This window comes from Botrytis porri (assembly GCF_014898465.1).
Source record: "Botrytis porri strain MUCL 3234 chromosome Unknown BPOR_008, whole genome shotgun sequence".
Taxonomy (NCBI): Eukaryota; Fungi; Ascomycota; class Leotiomycetes; order Helotiales; family Sclerotiniaceae; genus Botrytis; species Botrytis porri.
The window spans coordinates 885,092-901,956 of record NW_024066082.1 but is presented as its reverse complement, the minus strand read 5'-3'; the positions used below and the strand labels follow the sequence as shown (position 1 = coordinate 901,956).

Here is a 16,865-nt window from a genome sequence, read left to right as displayed (position 1 = left end):
TTGTACTCAATAAAGTTTAGTTTTCTTAACGTGTCGCCATTTCAATCGCACCCTATGGAATAAGTTAGGTACCACCGTCGTTAGCTAGGATTAGTTTATATGGGCAGAATGATTCTATTCGTGGTAAAACAAAAGCGGTGTAACTTAATAGAGTCCATATACCTACTGGCGTAGGTCAACGCTAGGATTAGACCCGCGTTCTTGGATTGAACTCTGCCACGCTTTACCCAAATGGTCCTAACTCACTCATGGATAAGCTAGGATAATACCGGGATTTTACAGATATGTTACGGGAATGGGAGTCACATTTTATCGAATTTTTAACATTTTCTGTATTTTCTGAATTTCCTGTGCCGAAAGATTCTCGTAGGGTGGGAAGGAGAATGCGAGAAGGAAGTGAGTGGAAGACTTTTGACGCGCCCACCAAATCCCATTTCAGCCCTGATCCGAATTTTTTGAATGCGATTGTACGAAGTAATCATAACTCTTAAGGAATTCATTCCATTCTCTTGATTTATCCCGTCTTTTCTTCGTCCGAGTCTTTGGATAGATACCAGTTAGTACTTCGTACTCGTTCACCAAAAGAATACTACCCCTACTCCCTGGTATCTACGTCCAAGCATTCAATTTTCAAACATCCTTCACCTGCATGTGAAGTTGATCATCCGAAGGCACCGACTCCAATATCAAATCAATTCGTCATCTACTTACCTGAAGGCTTGCTTACCTTATCGTGGGAAAAAAGTTATACTGACTATAATTTAATATCTTATTACATCCTTCAAGTGCAATCAATACCTTTTACAACAAACAGCCTTAGGTTTTTTCTTTTTATATCTTTCAGAAACGCCACCCTTCAAACTCATTCAGATCAGAGTCGGAAATTCGAGTCTTTCTTGGATTTCGAATATCAAAGTCACTTTCTGTACCCTACCCCAAAATCTCCCCTCCAAAACTCAAACAGCGCGTTTGTGTGACGGCACAGCTGTCAAATGAACCTGCGATTGTGGAATTTTTGAGTTTTCAAGTAAGTTTTCCTGGTGCTTTTCATCTCGTTCTCAATTCATCAAATACAAACTCTGAGTCATACTATAACTTCTCGCGCGTTGGTGCGAAGAAAGTTCCAATACTAAAGTAGTAGGAAGCTGACATAACCTTCTCATAGTCTCCTCTCAACCAATCCTGAGAGGTCAAACCATCCCTAAATGCCCATCTACAACAGTCTATATTCGAATCTTGCACGTCAAGGTTTTGCAAAATCAGTCACTCACGGTTACGCTCAATCTGTCGTTGCCGCAACTCACCCTCAAGCTTTAGCAAACCAGAACCGATCTAGTCGAGGATTACACCGTCGAACTAGCAAGCTTGGCCATCTACCAACCTATACCTTTCAAAATGCTTTTCACACAAGCTCCAATTCGACTGGTACGACCGTCGTGCAGGATAGACCAGAAGGTTTAGAAATATTATCGGATGCCTGGAAGGCAAATGAATTAGCAAAGGAAGAGAAGAAAGCCCAATTCCCAAAATGCATCGAATGGAAACCAGCTTCTATTCAGGTGGACGGAGAGGGAAAGAGCAATGTTGTTGCTAGTGATGCGTCAAAGGATACCCCGAAGCAGGTCGAGAGGTCTTATAGTACTAGTGCGGTAGATGACATCAAGCAAGTTCATTTTGAGGCCGAGGAAGAAGCTGCCTTGGCAAAGATTGATGCGGCGATCGAAAAGGAAATTCAATCGAGAGAGAATCAAGCGGCATTTGAGGCGGAATTGAGTGTTGTTGCAGCACGTGTACCGACACCTCCTATTGCGCTAGTTCAGTCTCCTGCTCTCACAGTCGAGACTAACTTCGAGAAATCGGAACGTTCGCGATCACCGGTGAGCTCTGCTACATCAGCTACCTCAGCTTCCGACCTTCAATCATTGAGCTATGCTGAACATCTCACCAAACTTGCGGAAGGTGGCAGGCATGCTGAAATTCCCGCAGTATTTGAGGCTATGCTTGTCGGCGGTATCAAACCAACGGCAACTGCATACAATGCTCTTCTTGGTGCCGCGATTCATCTACCCGCTGATCAGATTCAAGTCGTTCCAAAGGCACTTGATGTTTATTCTGATATGCTTAGACGAAAGGTTTTGCCAGATACGGCGACATACAACACACTTATCAAATTGATTGCTTCTCGATCCAGAACTGTAACTTCATTGAAGCAGACGTTGGAAGAGAAACGTATTAGATTTGGTGGAATGGAAGAACCTGGCAAGTTTATGTTTGCTTCTAATGAAATGGAGTTTGCTATTCTTGCCGAAGATGACAGGTTAGATCTTGCCGTTAGGTTGTTTGATGCATCAATCTCGTACCACACGGATCGTTCATTCCCAGCAGAGACTTATCATCAGCTCATTTCTGCGTGTGCTGATGCTGGTCGTGTCCCAGATATGGTACGATTGTATGAACATATGGAGACTAACAAGGTTGTACCATTGGCTGCTACTTTCCCACACATGATTAAAGGATTTGCCAAATCAGGTGATTTGAGTAGTGCTGTCGAATGTTACAATGAGTACAAAGAGTTGGCCGTCGCAGATGATAGTGGCAAACTTGAACTGCCCGATCGTCAAGACGCACAAATCTACGCCTCTGTTGTTAGAGCTTACGTCACTTCCGATAAAATGGAAGGTGCCATGAGGTTTTACAACAAGATTGTTGAAGGCTACGGAGAAGATGTTGAGGCCTTCAGAGATGTACTTATTGGTGAAGGTTTTGTCCAGGGTCTTCTCGAACGCAATATGTTGACTGATGCTCTTAGCTGGGCTGAAGGTCTTCAACCTACCACCAAGTCTATGGTAATGAGCACAATCTCAATGCATGCTGCCGACAAAGGAGAGAGATCTGTTGCTGTCGCTGCTTTCTCTCACGTCAATCCCGATCCGATTATCGCCAAGCCAACAATGGCATTGTTGGCTTTGAGTGTTCGCAGTGGTGACGTCGCTACCGCTCAAAGATACTGGAATATTCTCACTGCCGCCGAAATGCCTGTATCATCCGCCTTTATTGAACCAACTGCGATGTTCGCTGTTGCTATGATTGGCTCTGGACAGGTTCTCGAGGGACTCGCACAATCTGAACAAATGTTTTCAAGAATTAGAGAATCTGCCATCGATGTAAATTCTCACCTTGCTGATGAGATTGACGAGGGTGTTGAGTTCATCGCCCGATTCATGAAGTCACATGGCATTGTCGATCCCCGTGACGCGGCCGTGGCAGAAGCTCTATACCAACAAAACTTCCAACCTGCTGTATATGTTGCACCACCTACATTCGAGGATACTTTTGATCCATATGCCGCTTCCACCGATTTCAAAGGCTCAGCTCTTATCGCCGATGAACTTGAGAGAGGTGCTGGTCGTGGTAAAGCATCTAAGCTTAATGATGCCATGGGAAGATTCAGAAATATGCGTCGTGCTGGTCGTCATCCAAGATACATCACTTATGCTAAGCTAATTTCTGCTGCTGCTCGCGAGGAACGAATGCCCTTGGTCAATGATATCCTTGGTATGGCACGATCTGACGTACCTTTACTTGTTCGATATCCTATCGTTCGATATGGTTGGGTTTCAATCCTCGACGCTATGGTTGGTGCTTGTTTGACTCTTGGAAATCGCAACCTTGCTGCCCAATACCACCAAGAACTTCTCGATATGGGTGCTGCACCAACAGCTAACACTTTCGGTCTTTACATTACAACTCTGAAGGAATCAACCAAGACTTTCGACGAAGCTTCAGAAGCCGTGAAGATCTTCCACCGCGCCAAGACTGAAGGTGTCGAACCCTCATCCTTCTTGTATAATGCTCTCATTGGTAAACTCGGAAAGGCTCGTCGTATTGATGACTGTCTCTTCTACTTTGCTGAGATGCGCGCTCTTGGTATTCGCCCAACCAGTGTTACTTATGGTACAATTGTCAATGCTCTTTGCCGTGTTAGCGACGAAAAGTTCGCCGAGGAACTGTTCGAAGAGATGGAAGCCATGCCAAACTACAAGGCTAGACCTGCTCCATACAATAGCTTGATGCAATTTTTCCTCACTACCAAGCGTGATAAGTCAAAGGTTCTCGCATACTACGAACGAATGAAGTCCAAGGGTATTCAGCCAACTAATCACACTTACAAGTTACTTGTCGATACTCATGCTACTCTCGAACCTGTTGATATGTCAGCCGCTGAAGCTATTCTCGATACCATTCGTAGCAATGGCGAGAAGCCAGAAGCTGTTCACTACTCTTCATTGATTCACGCTAAGGGTTGCGTTATGCATGATATGGAAGGTGCTCGAAAGGTTTTCGATTCCGTCATGACTGACTCCTCTATCCGACCTCAAGCATGTCTCTACCAAGCCTTGTTTGAATCCATGGTTGCCAATCACAACGTCGCTGATACCGAATCCGTCCTCGCCGATATGTCTGCTAGAGGTGTCGCAATGACTCCATATATTGCCAATACTCTTATTCATGGTTGGGCCAATGAGCGCAACATTGAAAAGAGTAAATCGATATTCGCAACTGTCGGAAGAGAAAAGCGAGAGCCAAGTACATATGAAGCAATGACTAGAGCTTATCTTGCCGTTGAGGATAGAGAAAGCGCTAAGGATGTTGTTCAGGAAATGCTTAGCAGAGGATACCCAGGCGCTGTTTCCAACAAGATTCTGGAATTGCTTGGTGGTGGTCATGCTGAAACTTCTTGAATATCACTTGATCGCATTCACTTGGTTTCGACCCTTTGGTCCGCTCTTTGATTCGAGCTCTTTGATTCGAGTTTCTCGGCTGTCTTTATTTCGCACTGCACAATACCACTTTTTTTTTGTTCAAGTATGTTATGATACCCGTGCAATGGCACATCCAAATGATGATTGTGGATTATGGGTATCAAGGTCTTGTTCGGCAGCAGTTGAGCTTGCTTGCTTGTACACTTGCATTCTATTTCAGCTGGCTGGTCAGACTTAGATTCTTCTTTTCCTATGTTTGTTTTATTAGATACTAAAACATCCGAATTCTTTTGAGATTGTCGAGTTTTTGTTTTCAAGAACTCTTCGATGTCGAGAAGTGGATAATGGCGTTTTGGAGGATATGGGGTGGAATTTAGTGTGTGTTTTGTAGCTACTGGTAGCATGGCGTTTTGGAGGTGAGGGACTGGAATGAAATATATGGATGCACGGTGTATAGGACACGGATATGCATGCATCAAAAGATAAATCTCAACTCTACATATGAAATCAGAAGGTGGGTGACGGAAGGAAAGCGAGCAAGTAGTTATGAAAGTGGGTTTTCCTTGGATGAAACCGGGAATTTACTTACCTAGCTGGCTTAGCTTTGGCTTGGCTTGTCGATGATGATGATGGATATATTACAGATACATATCGGATATACATGTAATAATAAAATCAGAAAGATAGTTAACATTTAATTTTGTTGTTTGTTTCAGTGGGTTGTTGATGTCTTGTGATTATCATATGTGATCTGATACGATATCTAGTGAAACCAAAAGGGAGAACTAGAGTTTGATCTTGACAAAGTGATGGATGCATATGATCCTCATATATGATATAATGTATTTTTACTACTACATTACTCTCGTATATTTCATTTTATTATAGCTTCCTGTGATTATAGATATTCCTCTTTGATGAAGTAAGATTACATTAATACTTATTAATATCCCAACGCCCCCCTACAAACAAACCCATCACACCATCCAATTGACCTAACAAACGAAAACAAATCAAGAATGGATAGATCGTTCTAGCGAAGAAATGGAGGAGAAGAAGCTGGAAAAATTGGGGGTTGTTTCTGTTTCTGTTTCTGTCTCTGTTTCGATGTTGGGATTGGGATTGGGATTGGGATTGGGATTGGGGTCGATGTCGGTCTCTATTTGTGGGTGTGATTGTGGAGTGTGAGTGGGAGTGGGAGTGGGATTGAGAATTGGGTTGAGAATAGGAGTTTTATGTGTTTGGTGTAGGTTTGAATGTTGTGTTGAGATGTGGGGGTGAGGTGGAGGTTGAGATGGTGATTGGGGTTGGGTTTTGTGGTTGAGTATTAGGTTGAGTGTTAGGTGGAGAAAGAGATGGCGATTGGGGTTGAGGTTGTGAGTGTGATTGAGGGTTGGATGGGGGGTTGGATTGAAATAGAGTTTGAGATGATGTGTAGTGAGATGTGTGGTGAGGTTGAGGGTGAGATTGGAATTTAGATTGATATTGAGAGTTGAGTTGGAGATTGGATTGAGAATGGGGTTTTGATGTATTTGGGATAGGGTTAGGCTTGGATGGGAGGATAGGTTGAGAAGGTGATGGTGAGGATGTGTGGTGAGATGGAGCTTACGAGGGCAGGAGATCTTGACGAAGAGGTGGAGAAAGATATTAGGATTGAAATTGAGATTGAGATTGAAATTATGACTGTGATTGTGATTGGGATTGCGATAGCCCAGATGAGAAAAAAGACGAAATATCGAGTTCTTGATAAGGACCTGTAGGATGGGCGGGATAGAGAAGAATGTTGGGATTTGGTGGTGATATCCAGTTATTGGTGTTGGTGTTGAGATCGGTATTGGTACCCAAGAGGTTTGAACTTGAAGATGTGTTGTTCAGCTGTGAAGCTGGGTTTGAAGGAATATGGGATGTGATGTGCAGAGACTCGGGTTCGGACTCGAGATCGAGATCCAGATCGAGGGGTTCGTCCATGGCGATGGTGAAGGTGTCGTTTGTGAAGTCGGTTGTGGAATCGTTTTCGAGATTGGTGGGTTGGCAGTTGAAGGGAAGAGGGTTTGGAAATTCAAATTCAAATTCTGAGTCTGAGTCTAGAGGCTCGTCCATGGCGATGTGGAATGTGTTTGTGTATTCTTCATTTATAGGGGTGGATTGAGTTGAGAGGGGAAGAGGTATAGCGCTGTGTTTGAAGTTGGAGAGAAGATTCATCTGAGAATCTTGAGTTGATTGAGGTTTGTGATTAGTTGGTGATGGTGATATGACCCTATAGGCATGGCTTCCAGTTGACTTGAGAGATTTGGAAGAATCCAATTTCATCTCGGTACTTGTGTAATAGCCCCGCTGCCTTTCCTGACCGTCAAAAACTGTGGATTGCCTCGGGGGTTTTGAGATTTCCTCTGTAGATCCAAACAAATCATCGTCTGAATCCTCATACAAAGAAATATCAATTGATATCTCTTCTTTCGTAACCGTAAATCGATCCTGAGGTGTTGGTGTTAATGGAGGTGAAATTGAAACTCGAGGTTTCTTCATTCGTGTCCTATCTTCAAGAACCATTCTATGTGGTGAAAAAGATCGTCTCCTGTTTTTGGAAACCGAATGTTCAAGTTCAGGCTCAGCATCAGGTACTAGAGAAATCTCTGGTTCCATCGCATGCTTGACAACACATGTCAATAATCCCTTACCCTCCCCCATCGGTCCATTTCCCCATGGTATTTCATAGCGTTTCCATCTCTTCGGGCGCTTTTTGTTCAGATCCTCAACACACCTATCCACCCATTCCTTTCCGAGAGATGTAACCGCGAACAATGAGAACCACACGTTGCAAGTTAGTCCAGATTCCATATATATGAGATTGTACTCGTCAATGTTCGATTCTCCATTCCGGTCGAAGGAAGCGAGAGATTGTGTGAGAATGATTGGGACGATGTAGTCGAGATATTTATTGATTCCCCAATCAAATTTCTCCAACAAGAAAGGTTGTAGTTTCCTCTCATCAATTCTTCCACTCCATACATTCTCCAATTTTCTCAGTCTTTCGACAGAGGAAACAGTAGGTGACTTATAGAGACCTAAAATTCTTTCATCCGGAAAATTCCAAGGCACGCTGACTCCTGTATTCGAGTCCACAAAATGTTTCCGTAATTTAGTTCTCCAAGTATCGAGATCCTCTGATGTTTTCATCACCTCAAAAAGTTCCTTTGCAAACCCCAATTCAACAACCTTACTTGCCTTCCACACCCCACAACCATGCAATCCCTTCCCATAATCCCCTCCCCTCAACAATACAAAAAGTAACCAACCCTCCCTATCAAACCCTGGGTGTTTACTTTCAACAACACTCGCTTTATAAAGCACTATCTTATCCAAATCTTTCATCCCACTCCTCTTCGCCGTCCACCCACCCCCACCCTTCCCCCTTTCCTTCTTCTCCCAATTTCCCTCTTCCTCATCACTATAACAAAACCTCATCAAGAATCCACACCCAAACATCAACGCATCGCCATCCTCCGTCCAAACACAATCCACCACACCTCTCCTCTGCAACACTGCACATTCTGCTTCCGCCTCTCCAGGCGCCTCATGCCACTTCACTCCCAAAAGCCTCAAACAATCTTGCAAAACTTCGCTTTTATATTTCCACACTCCCCCTCCTTTAGCACCATATTTCTCGCCAGGTTTATCCGGACCATCTGCTACGAAAACGAGCTGAATGTTTAACTTCAAGAGCCGTAGAACAACAGATACAAGATTTCGCTCGTTGAGATGGAGATTAGAATATTCTGAGATGATTCAGCATCAGATTCCAAATCATCTACAAACACAGAATCCAAGTTTAAATCGTAAAAATATATACCTTTACAAAGTTTCGCTTTATTACTGATGTATAATTTATGTCTCCAAGTTGCCTCATCAACGGCGATTCGCAATGGTCTTTTATATTGCTCGAAATGCTGCGTTGCGTATTCGGCAAGTTTGACAATTTCTTTGCAGTCGGAGATGAAATCCCAGAGTCTGGTTAATACATGATGTATTAGTGATATTTACGTGTATTGTGACGGGTGGGAGCAAACGAAAAACTTACCCAGGAATACCCATTTTGGGGTTTGAGTGAAGGAGATGTGCACAGGGAGATGGTGGGGTGGCGAGCTAGCTTAATGAGGTATGTGGGTGGGTTTTGAGGTCGTTCGTCTGTGAAGAGATCAAGTTTCAATCAACATCACAGTATCAAAACTTGAGTTGGTTTTCACGAGTTAGTAGGTTTGATTTTTATGATGTTGGAAGATTGGTTTGAATAATTGAGGTAGGAAAAAGAAAAAGGAAAGTCTAATTCCTTTATTCGAAATCCGTATCCCTCTGATGTGTAAACAATATTTCTATCACATAATATATCAAGCCATTTCAATAGTTATGAGACAACTGACGAATTAAATTCCAATTCCAATTGGTTGGTTCTATGATCAAAAGTTCAAAACACAAATACAGTAGAGCTAAACTTGTCACTTGCAAAAATCCCGAGGAGGGTTGATTTGTTGGCATTGCTTTTCTTTTCAAATCGAACGAGTCAAGTGTCTGGATACACGGGAGTGCAATTCATTACCAAGGATATACGATTACTCCGCTTAGAATATTTCTTCTATATAATATTATATGCGAAGGCACTCTTCGCGGTAGATATGACCATTAAATCTTTGCAAGTATCGAACAAGCTATGTGCAGCACATGAATGTCAAATCAAAGGAGTATAAGAAAAACCAAAACACCTTCTAGTACTATCCGCTCAAGCAATTTGCGTCACATGAAAAAATGACTTATATATGATCATCAAGTCGTAAAGTCGTAAAGTCGTCAAATGAACTAACCAGAAAAGAATCCATCAAGATCGTCGTCCTTAATACCAGGAGGAAGAGGTTTTTTAGCGAGTGGTAAGACTTTGAAGACTTTGCGTGCATTTGGCGTTGCGCTGTGAATAGACGTTTGGACTGCTGGTATATATGCTGGCTTAGAAACATCAGAACCGTAATGCTCAAGTCGAGCTTTACGGATGGTATCCTGTTGTGATTTTTGGGATGAGATTGGGGTAATGGTGTGATTGCGAGCATGGGTAGTGGGAGTTTGGTTCTCTTCGTCCGAAGAATCATCGAGTGTGAGGTCGATGATCGTTTTCGGAGACTTCTTTGTAACTCCCAGCTTAGGGAGTTTTGGGCTCCTATCCCATTCTGGTGGCTTGGGCGACGGGTTCTCTTTGGTATAGGAAAAAATATTTCGAGCTTGATTTGAGACTTTAGATTGTGTGGGTGTGGATTCTATAGAAGCTTTGGCAACTGGAATAGGTCTCGATAAATGATCTGGTGTAGTTTTTGCTCTCTTTGAGGGTGGATCTTCGTGAGCGGAAGAGAAAGTCTTGGTCAGAGCTATTGGCGACCCAGCACGTTTCTTACCTCTGAAAATTGTCTCAGGAGATACCATGCTTCGATCACGCTCGGAAGTTGCTGGAAATGGTGGAAGGGCTTGTTTTGTACCGTGTTCAAGAATACACGTCAATAAACCCTCACACTCGGCCATCTCAGTGACTGGTGCTATCTTTTTGCTTCGACCTTGATTCTTAAGCTCATGTCTCAAAGCTTGTACGTCCATGGATGTGACCGCAGATAGTAGTACCTCTACATTCTTCTGTAGGGCCGATTTCTTCTTGGTAGTGATATTAAGCTTGTAGCAGTTGTTAATCGCTTCTTGCCCTGGCTGTGTGGACGCAAGAGAACGGATGAGAAGGATAGGTATGATATGTTTGGTGTATTCAGCTACCCCAAAATTGAATATCGCAAGTATGAATCTTTGTAATTCCATTTCGTCGAAAGAGGGGTCCCAAAACTTTCCAATGTCGCTCAAGATTCTTTCGGACGAGACTAAAGGCTTGTTGTAAAGCCCAACAATGTGAGGATCAGGAAATTTATCAGGCACGTGGACTCGGCTGTCGATTCTGGGGAGATATCCACGAAGTCGGTTCCTCCAAGCTGGAAAATCCGCATCAGATGCGTCGCAAAGTTCTTTACCAAAACCTTCCAGCGGATTCGCTATTTTTAAAGCCAGTTCCTTACCACAGTTTGCGAGACTTTTACCGTTTTTACTGTAATCACCCCCTTGCAAAACAGCGAATAACACGAGGCCTTCTCGAGTCAAACCTGGAAATTCTACTTGTATTTTATCGGCTCGATAAACCATGATGTTATCGAGGTCAATGTGACGCTTTTTCTCCTCTAGATTGTTGACCCGATCTTGATTTTTCCCAGTTTTCCTTTCTTTGGGCTTAACATAACAGAAACGTATTAGACATGTGCACCCGAACATGAAAGCATCCGCATCGTCTGTCCAAACAGCATCAACCACCCCACGGCTTTGTAAAGCTGCGCATTCGGCCTCCGCTTCACCGGGTGCTTCATGCCATTTTACGCCTAGGAGAGTCACTGTATTTTTGAGGAGTTCGTCGTCATGTGAAAGATATTTGTTCCGTGGCGATTGCGCACCATATTTCTCTCTCGGTCGATTACTACCGTCAGCGACAAAAATCAATTGAATATTCAATTTAAGTAGTTTCAAAATCTTGTAGAAAATGTTCCTCTCGTTTAGATGCGATTGTGGTTTCTCTGGGGACAACTGAATGTTAGCGGAGAACACCAATGTTTGATTCGGCATGGTGTGAAGGAAGATGTACCTTTACGAATTTCCACTTCCTTTTTAACTGGATAACACTTAAATTTCCAGATAGAAACATCCACAGCAATTCGAAGGGGCCTTCTTTCCCTCTCGAAATGCTGAGCAGCAAACGCAGCAGTTGAGATCTTCTCTCCGATATCAGCCCCGTCGAAAAGCTGCCAGAGTCTGAAGAACGAATATTAGTTAGAATAGTGAGCTATGACAAAACTCGGCTTACGCTGGTATGCCCATTGTATTAAATTTACAGCGGTGGAGCTAGGTATACTAGTTCAGTATCAGGTCAGATACGTCTAATTCATGTCAAGGAAGCATTGGGATCGCGTAGCGTCGCGTCGCGTAACTATCTGTGGAAACTTATCGTTAACTTAACCTTAACCTTATCGCAATCGCGTCTCAACCAAGTCATCACGTGTATTTCGCTTGTGCAAGTGCAATGCATTCAGAAGCGTCAAAATATTATCGAATGGCTCTATAATATTCTTTACGTTGATTGATCTCGTAAGAAAATGAAAAATGACTTACTCCATATCATGCTAGGGAACTTACAACCACTACAAAAACAGATACTTCCCTGATGCATATCAAAGCTGCTACATCATCTGCTCTTGATAAGACCAGAAGTTGGACGAGCCTTTTGGCCAGATATTGTAACTGCTTGCAATAATATATCGTTGCCTTGACAAGTTGACCTTCTCATTACACCACCAATGAATTGTACCCTAAGTTAAATAGCTTGTGCAGTATGACAACTTCCTCCAGTGCATGTTTTGGTGGTGTATTTACTGCTTCCAAAGGCTACTCGCCTAGTGTTGCTTCTCATTCATGCACATACCCAGTTGGCGTGTAATCTGAGTCTCAACAAGACATTCCAAAAAGATTAATGCTTCTAATTTGGCATTGATTAGTCTCAGAAATCATACTTTTAAGCAAATATATAATTCTTCTTTCGGCTGAGCAATAAAACATATAGACTCGAAACGACAGAGCAAGAGCCGCCTCCGAGAGATACTAATTGGCTCTAGTGGTTTAAAGATCAACAACTAAAAACCAACATGATGCTTCGTAATAAATTCTGATTCTGAATAATCAAGCTCTGCGCAAGCTAAGGCTGCAATAAATTCATATAATTCGTGATACCTACTTTCTCCTCACATATCTGAAAACCACATCCTGCGGCCTATTAACCTGCAACGTCAATTTCGGCGAACTATCCTTCAAGATTTCCATCAACCTCCTCCTCGCCTCCTCCTCTGTCTCTCCTTCCCTCCTCACAATCTCCACATTCCACTTTCGGAATATTTCATACAGCACGCCGACAAATTCTACTTGTGACATTTTCATCCCGGGGCAATAGCGAGGTCCATGGGACCAAGCAAGAAATGTGCCTTTGGGAGGCTCTCGAAAAGTTTCTTTATTTGAAGTGGAAGATGTTTTGATCCACCGCGAGGGCCGGTACTCTAATGAATCTGCACCCCATATTGAGGGTAAAGTGTGGATTACGGTGGTGTTGAGTAGGACTTCTGTTTCGGGGGGAAAGTTGATGTTTTTGATGGTTTGGGCTTGGGGTGTTCGGCGGGCTATGGTAGGGACTAATGTATATAGACGGAGCGTTTCGTACTAATTTCAGGTGGGTATCAAGTCAATTCCAAGTATCTCAAGTGGTTGGCTTTAAGATGAGGCTGGGAGATTGATACATACCATTAGTGCTAGAGAGCGAGTAAGAAGAGGAAAGGTGGTAGAATACTCGGAGTCGGGATGCAACTTTTCGACTTCGTCAATCTCGGCGATGATCCAATTTTGCAATCCTGGATAGAGTGCTAGACACATGATAGCATACGAGAGGGTATTTGCCGTAGTATCAAATCCTCCGACGGTCTGTATTTAATTAGAACTATTCCGGGCGATTTTCAAATGAACTCATTCTGAACTTACCATGGCAAATAAATTTCCAGTAACGTCTTCATTTGATAGATACGTTGACGTTTTTGAGCGTGAAAAATCCGTACCCTGGTCGGCAATTTTCACCAAGGAAGTGAGGAGGGAATTTCGAGAACTGGGAGAACGTCTTTCTTCGGCTATACTGTGGTTTAGGTGAAGGGGAAACTCGGCTTTGGCAATACCCATTTTCTGGACGGCAGTCGGCATGTACTTTAGAGTTAAGTATTTCGTTGGTATGAATACCGTAGCAAATAGATTGTGTACTATAGTCAACAAACACGATATGAAAGTAGTTTCGAATCCTTCGGGGGGGGTTTTCGCATTCACGGCTTCCCCCCAAGATTGACGAGTACCGAAGCAAACGAACGTAATCACATTGATAGTGATGGTCCTCAGGCCTTCGAATGTGACATTAGTCGAGCTTGATTCATCGTTTATGGATAGCTTTGACAATGTAGAAACCATATCTCGAGTTTGCGTTAGAGATTCATCCCAGACTTCTTTCATGATTCGCTCATTCAAAGCAGGCGCTACAATTCTTCGATGTCTTTGCCAATTTTCTCCTTCCGAAGCACTTATATTGGGCCCCCAAACATCCATAACCCCTACACCCAAGTCAGCTTTTGTATTCGCTCGACAGAGACAAGAGGAAACACTCACGGAGGGCAATTTGATTTTTTGCAAAATCTTTTCTTCTCGTTAAAGCCTCCTCAGCTACTTCAGCGTCTCCGACAAAGATTGTGTTTTTCCCAGGTGTAACAAGAATAAACGAAGTACCCCATTTTTCATGAACAAAATGCTTGCAATAATGTTCCCATGCGGGGATTGTTATCTTAACCCTATCGAAGATGAATTGAGGCAAAACCTTTGATAGATTCGAGTAACCGACAGTTGCACAAATGATAAGCCTATGAATGATTGTGTTTGAGAAGATGAGATGAGAATGACAGTAGGGGAGTAATCACTAACCATAATGGATTTGCCGCACCCCATAAGCCAAATTTAATAGGCAAGCCGGAATTTTTCGCAGCACGATAATTACTTGGCAGAGCAGATAGATACCATATTGTGAAGGCTAAAATCAGCAATACTGAGGTCAAAAGAATCCCCATTTTCGATAACTTCCTCGAAGATTGTTGACAGTTGACTTTATCGGATTCTGGGAGGGATGCAGTTCATATATATATATGTCGGTTGCAACCAACACTATGTTCAACATGACCTTCGTTGGCACTTGCCTGCATACATAGAGCTGTATCCTAGTATTTGCGGGACCATAAATGCCCAATAGGACATTGATAACGCAAAACAGTTGCTGTACTCCGTCGCTAGGAGGCTTTTGATGGTCTAAGAAGTGACTTCGGTTGCTAACCGATACAGTTCCTGGGGATTTAGTGTGTAACCTACGGTAGTTTCGCCGATCTCATTCGATCTCAACGGGTTTCAAACGCTGCCCTTGAATTCAAAGCGAGATGTAGGACACCAAATAGAATAGCACCAAAAGAAACTAGAACGTCTGAAGAAATGCCCCAGAAAAGGCAAACAATCGAAGAATTGATTGCGGGCGTAATCTTGTTAGGGATAAAACTTACAGGGTCGGTTGGGTAAAGTATGGCTAAATGCAAAAGATGTGTTTGGATTGGCCAATTAAATCTTTCCCCGAGATCAGTCCCAAACCCTCGGTATCGACACACCATTTTGAATATCCTAGTTTAGAACTGACAATCAATTGAAATGCTTTTTGATAACGTATTTCAATACACATATTTGAAGCAATCCTTTGAAAGTTCAAAACCCGATAGCATTTTTCAAAGTCTGTTTTGGTGTTCGGATTGCGCGAGACAGGCTTTAAACGATATCTTAGAATCGATTGGCTCCCCCCCTCCTGCGTCTTCTATTCATTTAACAAGTCGAATCGAGGCCGAATGAGTATATTCGGATTTGATCATAGAATCAAATCAGATCTTTACTCAGAAGACCAGAACCATTCCCCAACCAAACCAAAAAAAGTACCATAACACGTTCGAGCATTCGTGTCCACAAGCATTGGTTTCTGATTCTAGAAGTGATAGCAAGAGCCTTTTGAGCACACAGTGTGTATTCATGGTCAATCCAAGTTGGATTATATCGATCACTCGAGTCTCACAAGTGCTCTGTCCAAGCTACCATTCTTTCACCGTAGTGTCCAACAAACTTCTTTATGAAATCATCCAGTGTACCTTCCCAGAAAGTTTCATGGGGCTGGAATTTCACTTCTAGAGTGTGTACCATTCATTTGGTGCTTTTCAAATCTAGTGCACCCTTTCACAACTTTACTTAGGTTACTTTGATGACTGCAGCGACTACGAATTTGATGATTGCAGATATGATGACCAGAAAGTTTATGGTCGAAATGGTACTGCCATTGAAATACCACGGGAAGCGAGGGTCCGTATTGCTATTGGGCCTGTTGTGGCACGTTGCATTCAGAATGCCAATTCTAGTCGAGATGATTTTTGGCCCCATTGTATATATTGATTCCACTAGGTGGTCTTTGATAAAACAGAATCCTGCTGTCGTGAGCTGTCATAATATTGGTTGGTGATTCTCCTCATTTCAAGCGAGAAGTTCTCAGCTGGAAGGCATTATGTGCCAAAATGAAGGAAAACATAACGAAAAATGGGTACTTACAAAACGCTCTTGATTTTCTTCTTACGCTTCTGCTGAATGCGAATAAACTCAAGACAGCGGCCTGTTGGAAAGTTTGTGCCACTGCCACAGCCGATAGGCTTGTCCATAAACTTATAGTCAAGACCACGCAGGCCCTTGAGAAGAAGATTCGCTCGCGGCTTGCCCAAATCAGAGAAACTCAAACATCTACCGAGAATAACAATATGGAGTTACAGAACAACTATTCTTTCCTATCTCTGTCGCTTGTCTGTTCTTACCTGCAGGTGGTACTGTCTCAAAGTCTTGACTCAAAGATCCATCTCGCAATAATATGCTATTATCTTGAGACGATCCGTCCTATTCGTTATAATATCGATGGTATAGCTCTTGTAAGTTTTCTCAAGCACAATTCTCGCCTCAAGATACATTGAAGGTATCTTGACAAAGAGGGAAAGCTTGTGGCAAGATTTTAATGCGCAGCTTTCAGCGATTTCTAACTTTCAAATTACCACTCAAAATCGTGATGTGCGATATTAGATTCGCTTCCACGATAGATCAAACGATGGGATGTTGGAGCCCATTCATTGGTGGTCTTGTATCGAATTGTGTTTCCCAGCTGTTACTCCTCCCATAAGGAAAGAATACGCGTGAAAGAGCATTCGGCTTTTCTTACTTGATCACTTCGCCGTCAAGAAGGTTTCACAACCACTTGTTCTTTGAGAAGTTTATTTTTCCTGCTTTTGCTATGCAGATGAGACATACGAGAGAGCGAATGCGTACAGCTTGAACAAGAGACGAAACAATTGA

At 42.8% G+C, this 16,865-nt stretch overlaps 5 protein-coding genes across 5 annotated transcripts; 2 read left to right on the top strand and 3 right to left on the bottom strand.

The window, feature by feature from the left end:
• Positions 1-1,205: 1,205 nt before the first annotated feature.
• Positions 1,206-4,742, top strand: EAF01_006391 (uncharacterized protein; the record flags this gene model as incomplete). The annotated part of the gene is made up of 1 exon (XM_038914645.1): positions 1,206-4,742. One exon carries the CDS (start codon positions 1,206-1,208, stop codon positions 4,740-4,742), a length of 3,537 nt encoding a protein of 1,178 aa, XP_038769600.1.
• A 1,698-nt stretch (positions 4,743-6,440) lies between these two features.
• Positions 6,441-8,855, bottom strand: EAF01_006390 (uncharacterized protein; the record flags this gene model as incomplete). The annotated part of the gene is made up of 3 exons (XM_038914644.1): positions 6,441-8,539; positions 8,614-8,771; positions 8,842-8,855. The coding sequence occupies 3 exons, from the start codon at positions 8,853-8,855 to the stop codon at positions 6,441-6,443; spliced, it is 2,271 nt and encodes a 756-aa protein (XP_038769599.1).
• Positions 8,856-9,614: 759 nt separating this feature from the next.
• Positions 9,615-11,702, bottom strand: EAF01_006389 (uncharacterized protein; the record flags this gene model as incomplete). Its single annotated transcript, XM_038914643.1, has 3 exons — positions 9,615-11,401; positions 11,470-11,636; positions 11,689-11,702. The coding sequence occupies 3 exons, from the start codon at positions 11,700-11,702 to the stop codon at positions 9,615-9,617; spliced, it is 1,968 nt and encodes a 655-aa protein (XP_038769598.1).
• A 658-nt stretch (positions 11,703-12,360) lies between these two features.
• On the bottom strand, positions 12,361-14,610 carry EAF01_006388 (uncharacterized protein). Its single transcript, XM_038914642.1, has 5 exons — positions 14,379-14,610; positions 14,070-14,317; positions 13,404-14,014; positions 13,170-13,346; positions 12,361-13,088 (listed from the first exon to the last, which is right to left on the bottom strand). Exons 1-5 carry the CDS (start codon positions 14,519-14,521, stop codon positions 12,609-12,611), a joined length of 1,659 nt encoding a protein of 552 aa, XP_038769597.1. The 5' UTR covers positions 14,522-14,610; the 3' UTR covers positions 12,361-12,608.
• A 1,435-nt stretch (positions 14,611-16,045) lies between these two features.
• On the top strand, positions 16,046-16,709 carry EAF01_006387 (uncharacterized protein; the record flags this gene model as incomplete). Its single annotated transcript, XM_038914641.1, has 2 exons — positions 16,046-16,447; positions 16,596-16,709. 2 exons carry the CDS (start codon positions 16,046-16,048, stop codon positions 16,707-16,709), a joined length of 516 nt encoding a protein of 171 aa, XP_038769596.1.
• Between the last annotated feature and the right edge of the window lie 156 nt (positions 16,710-16,865).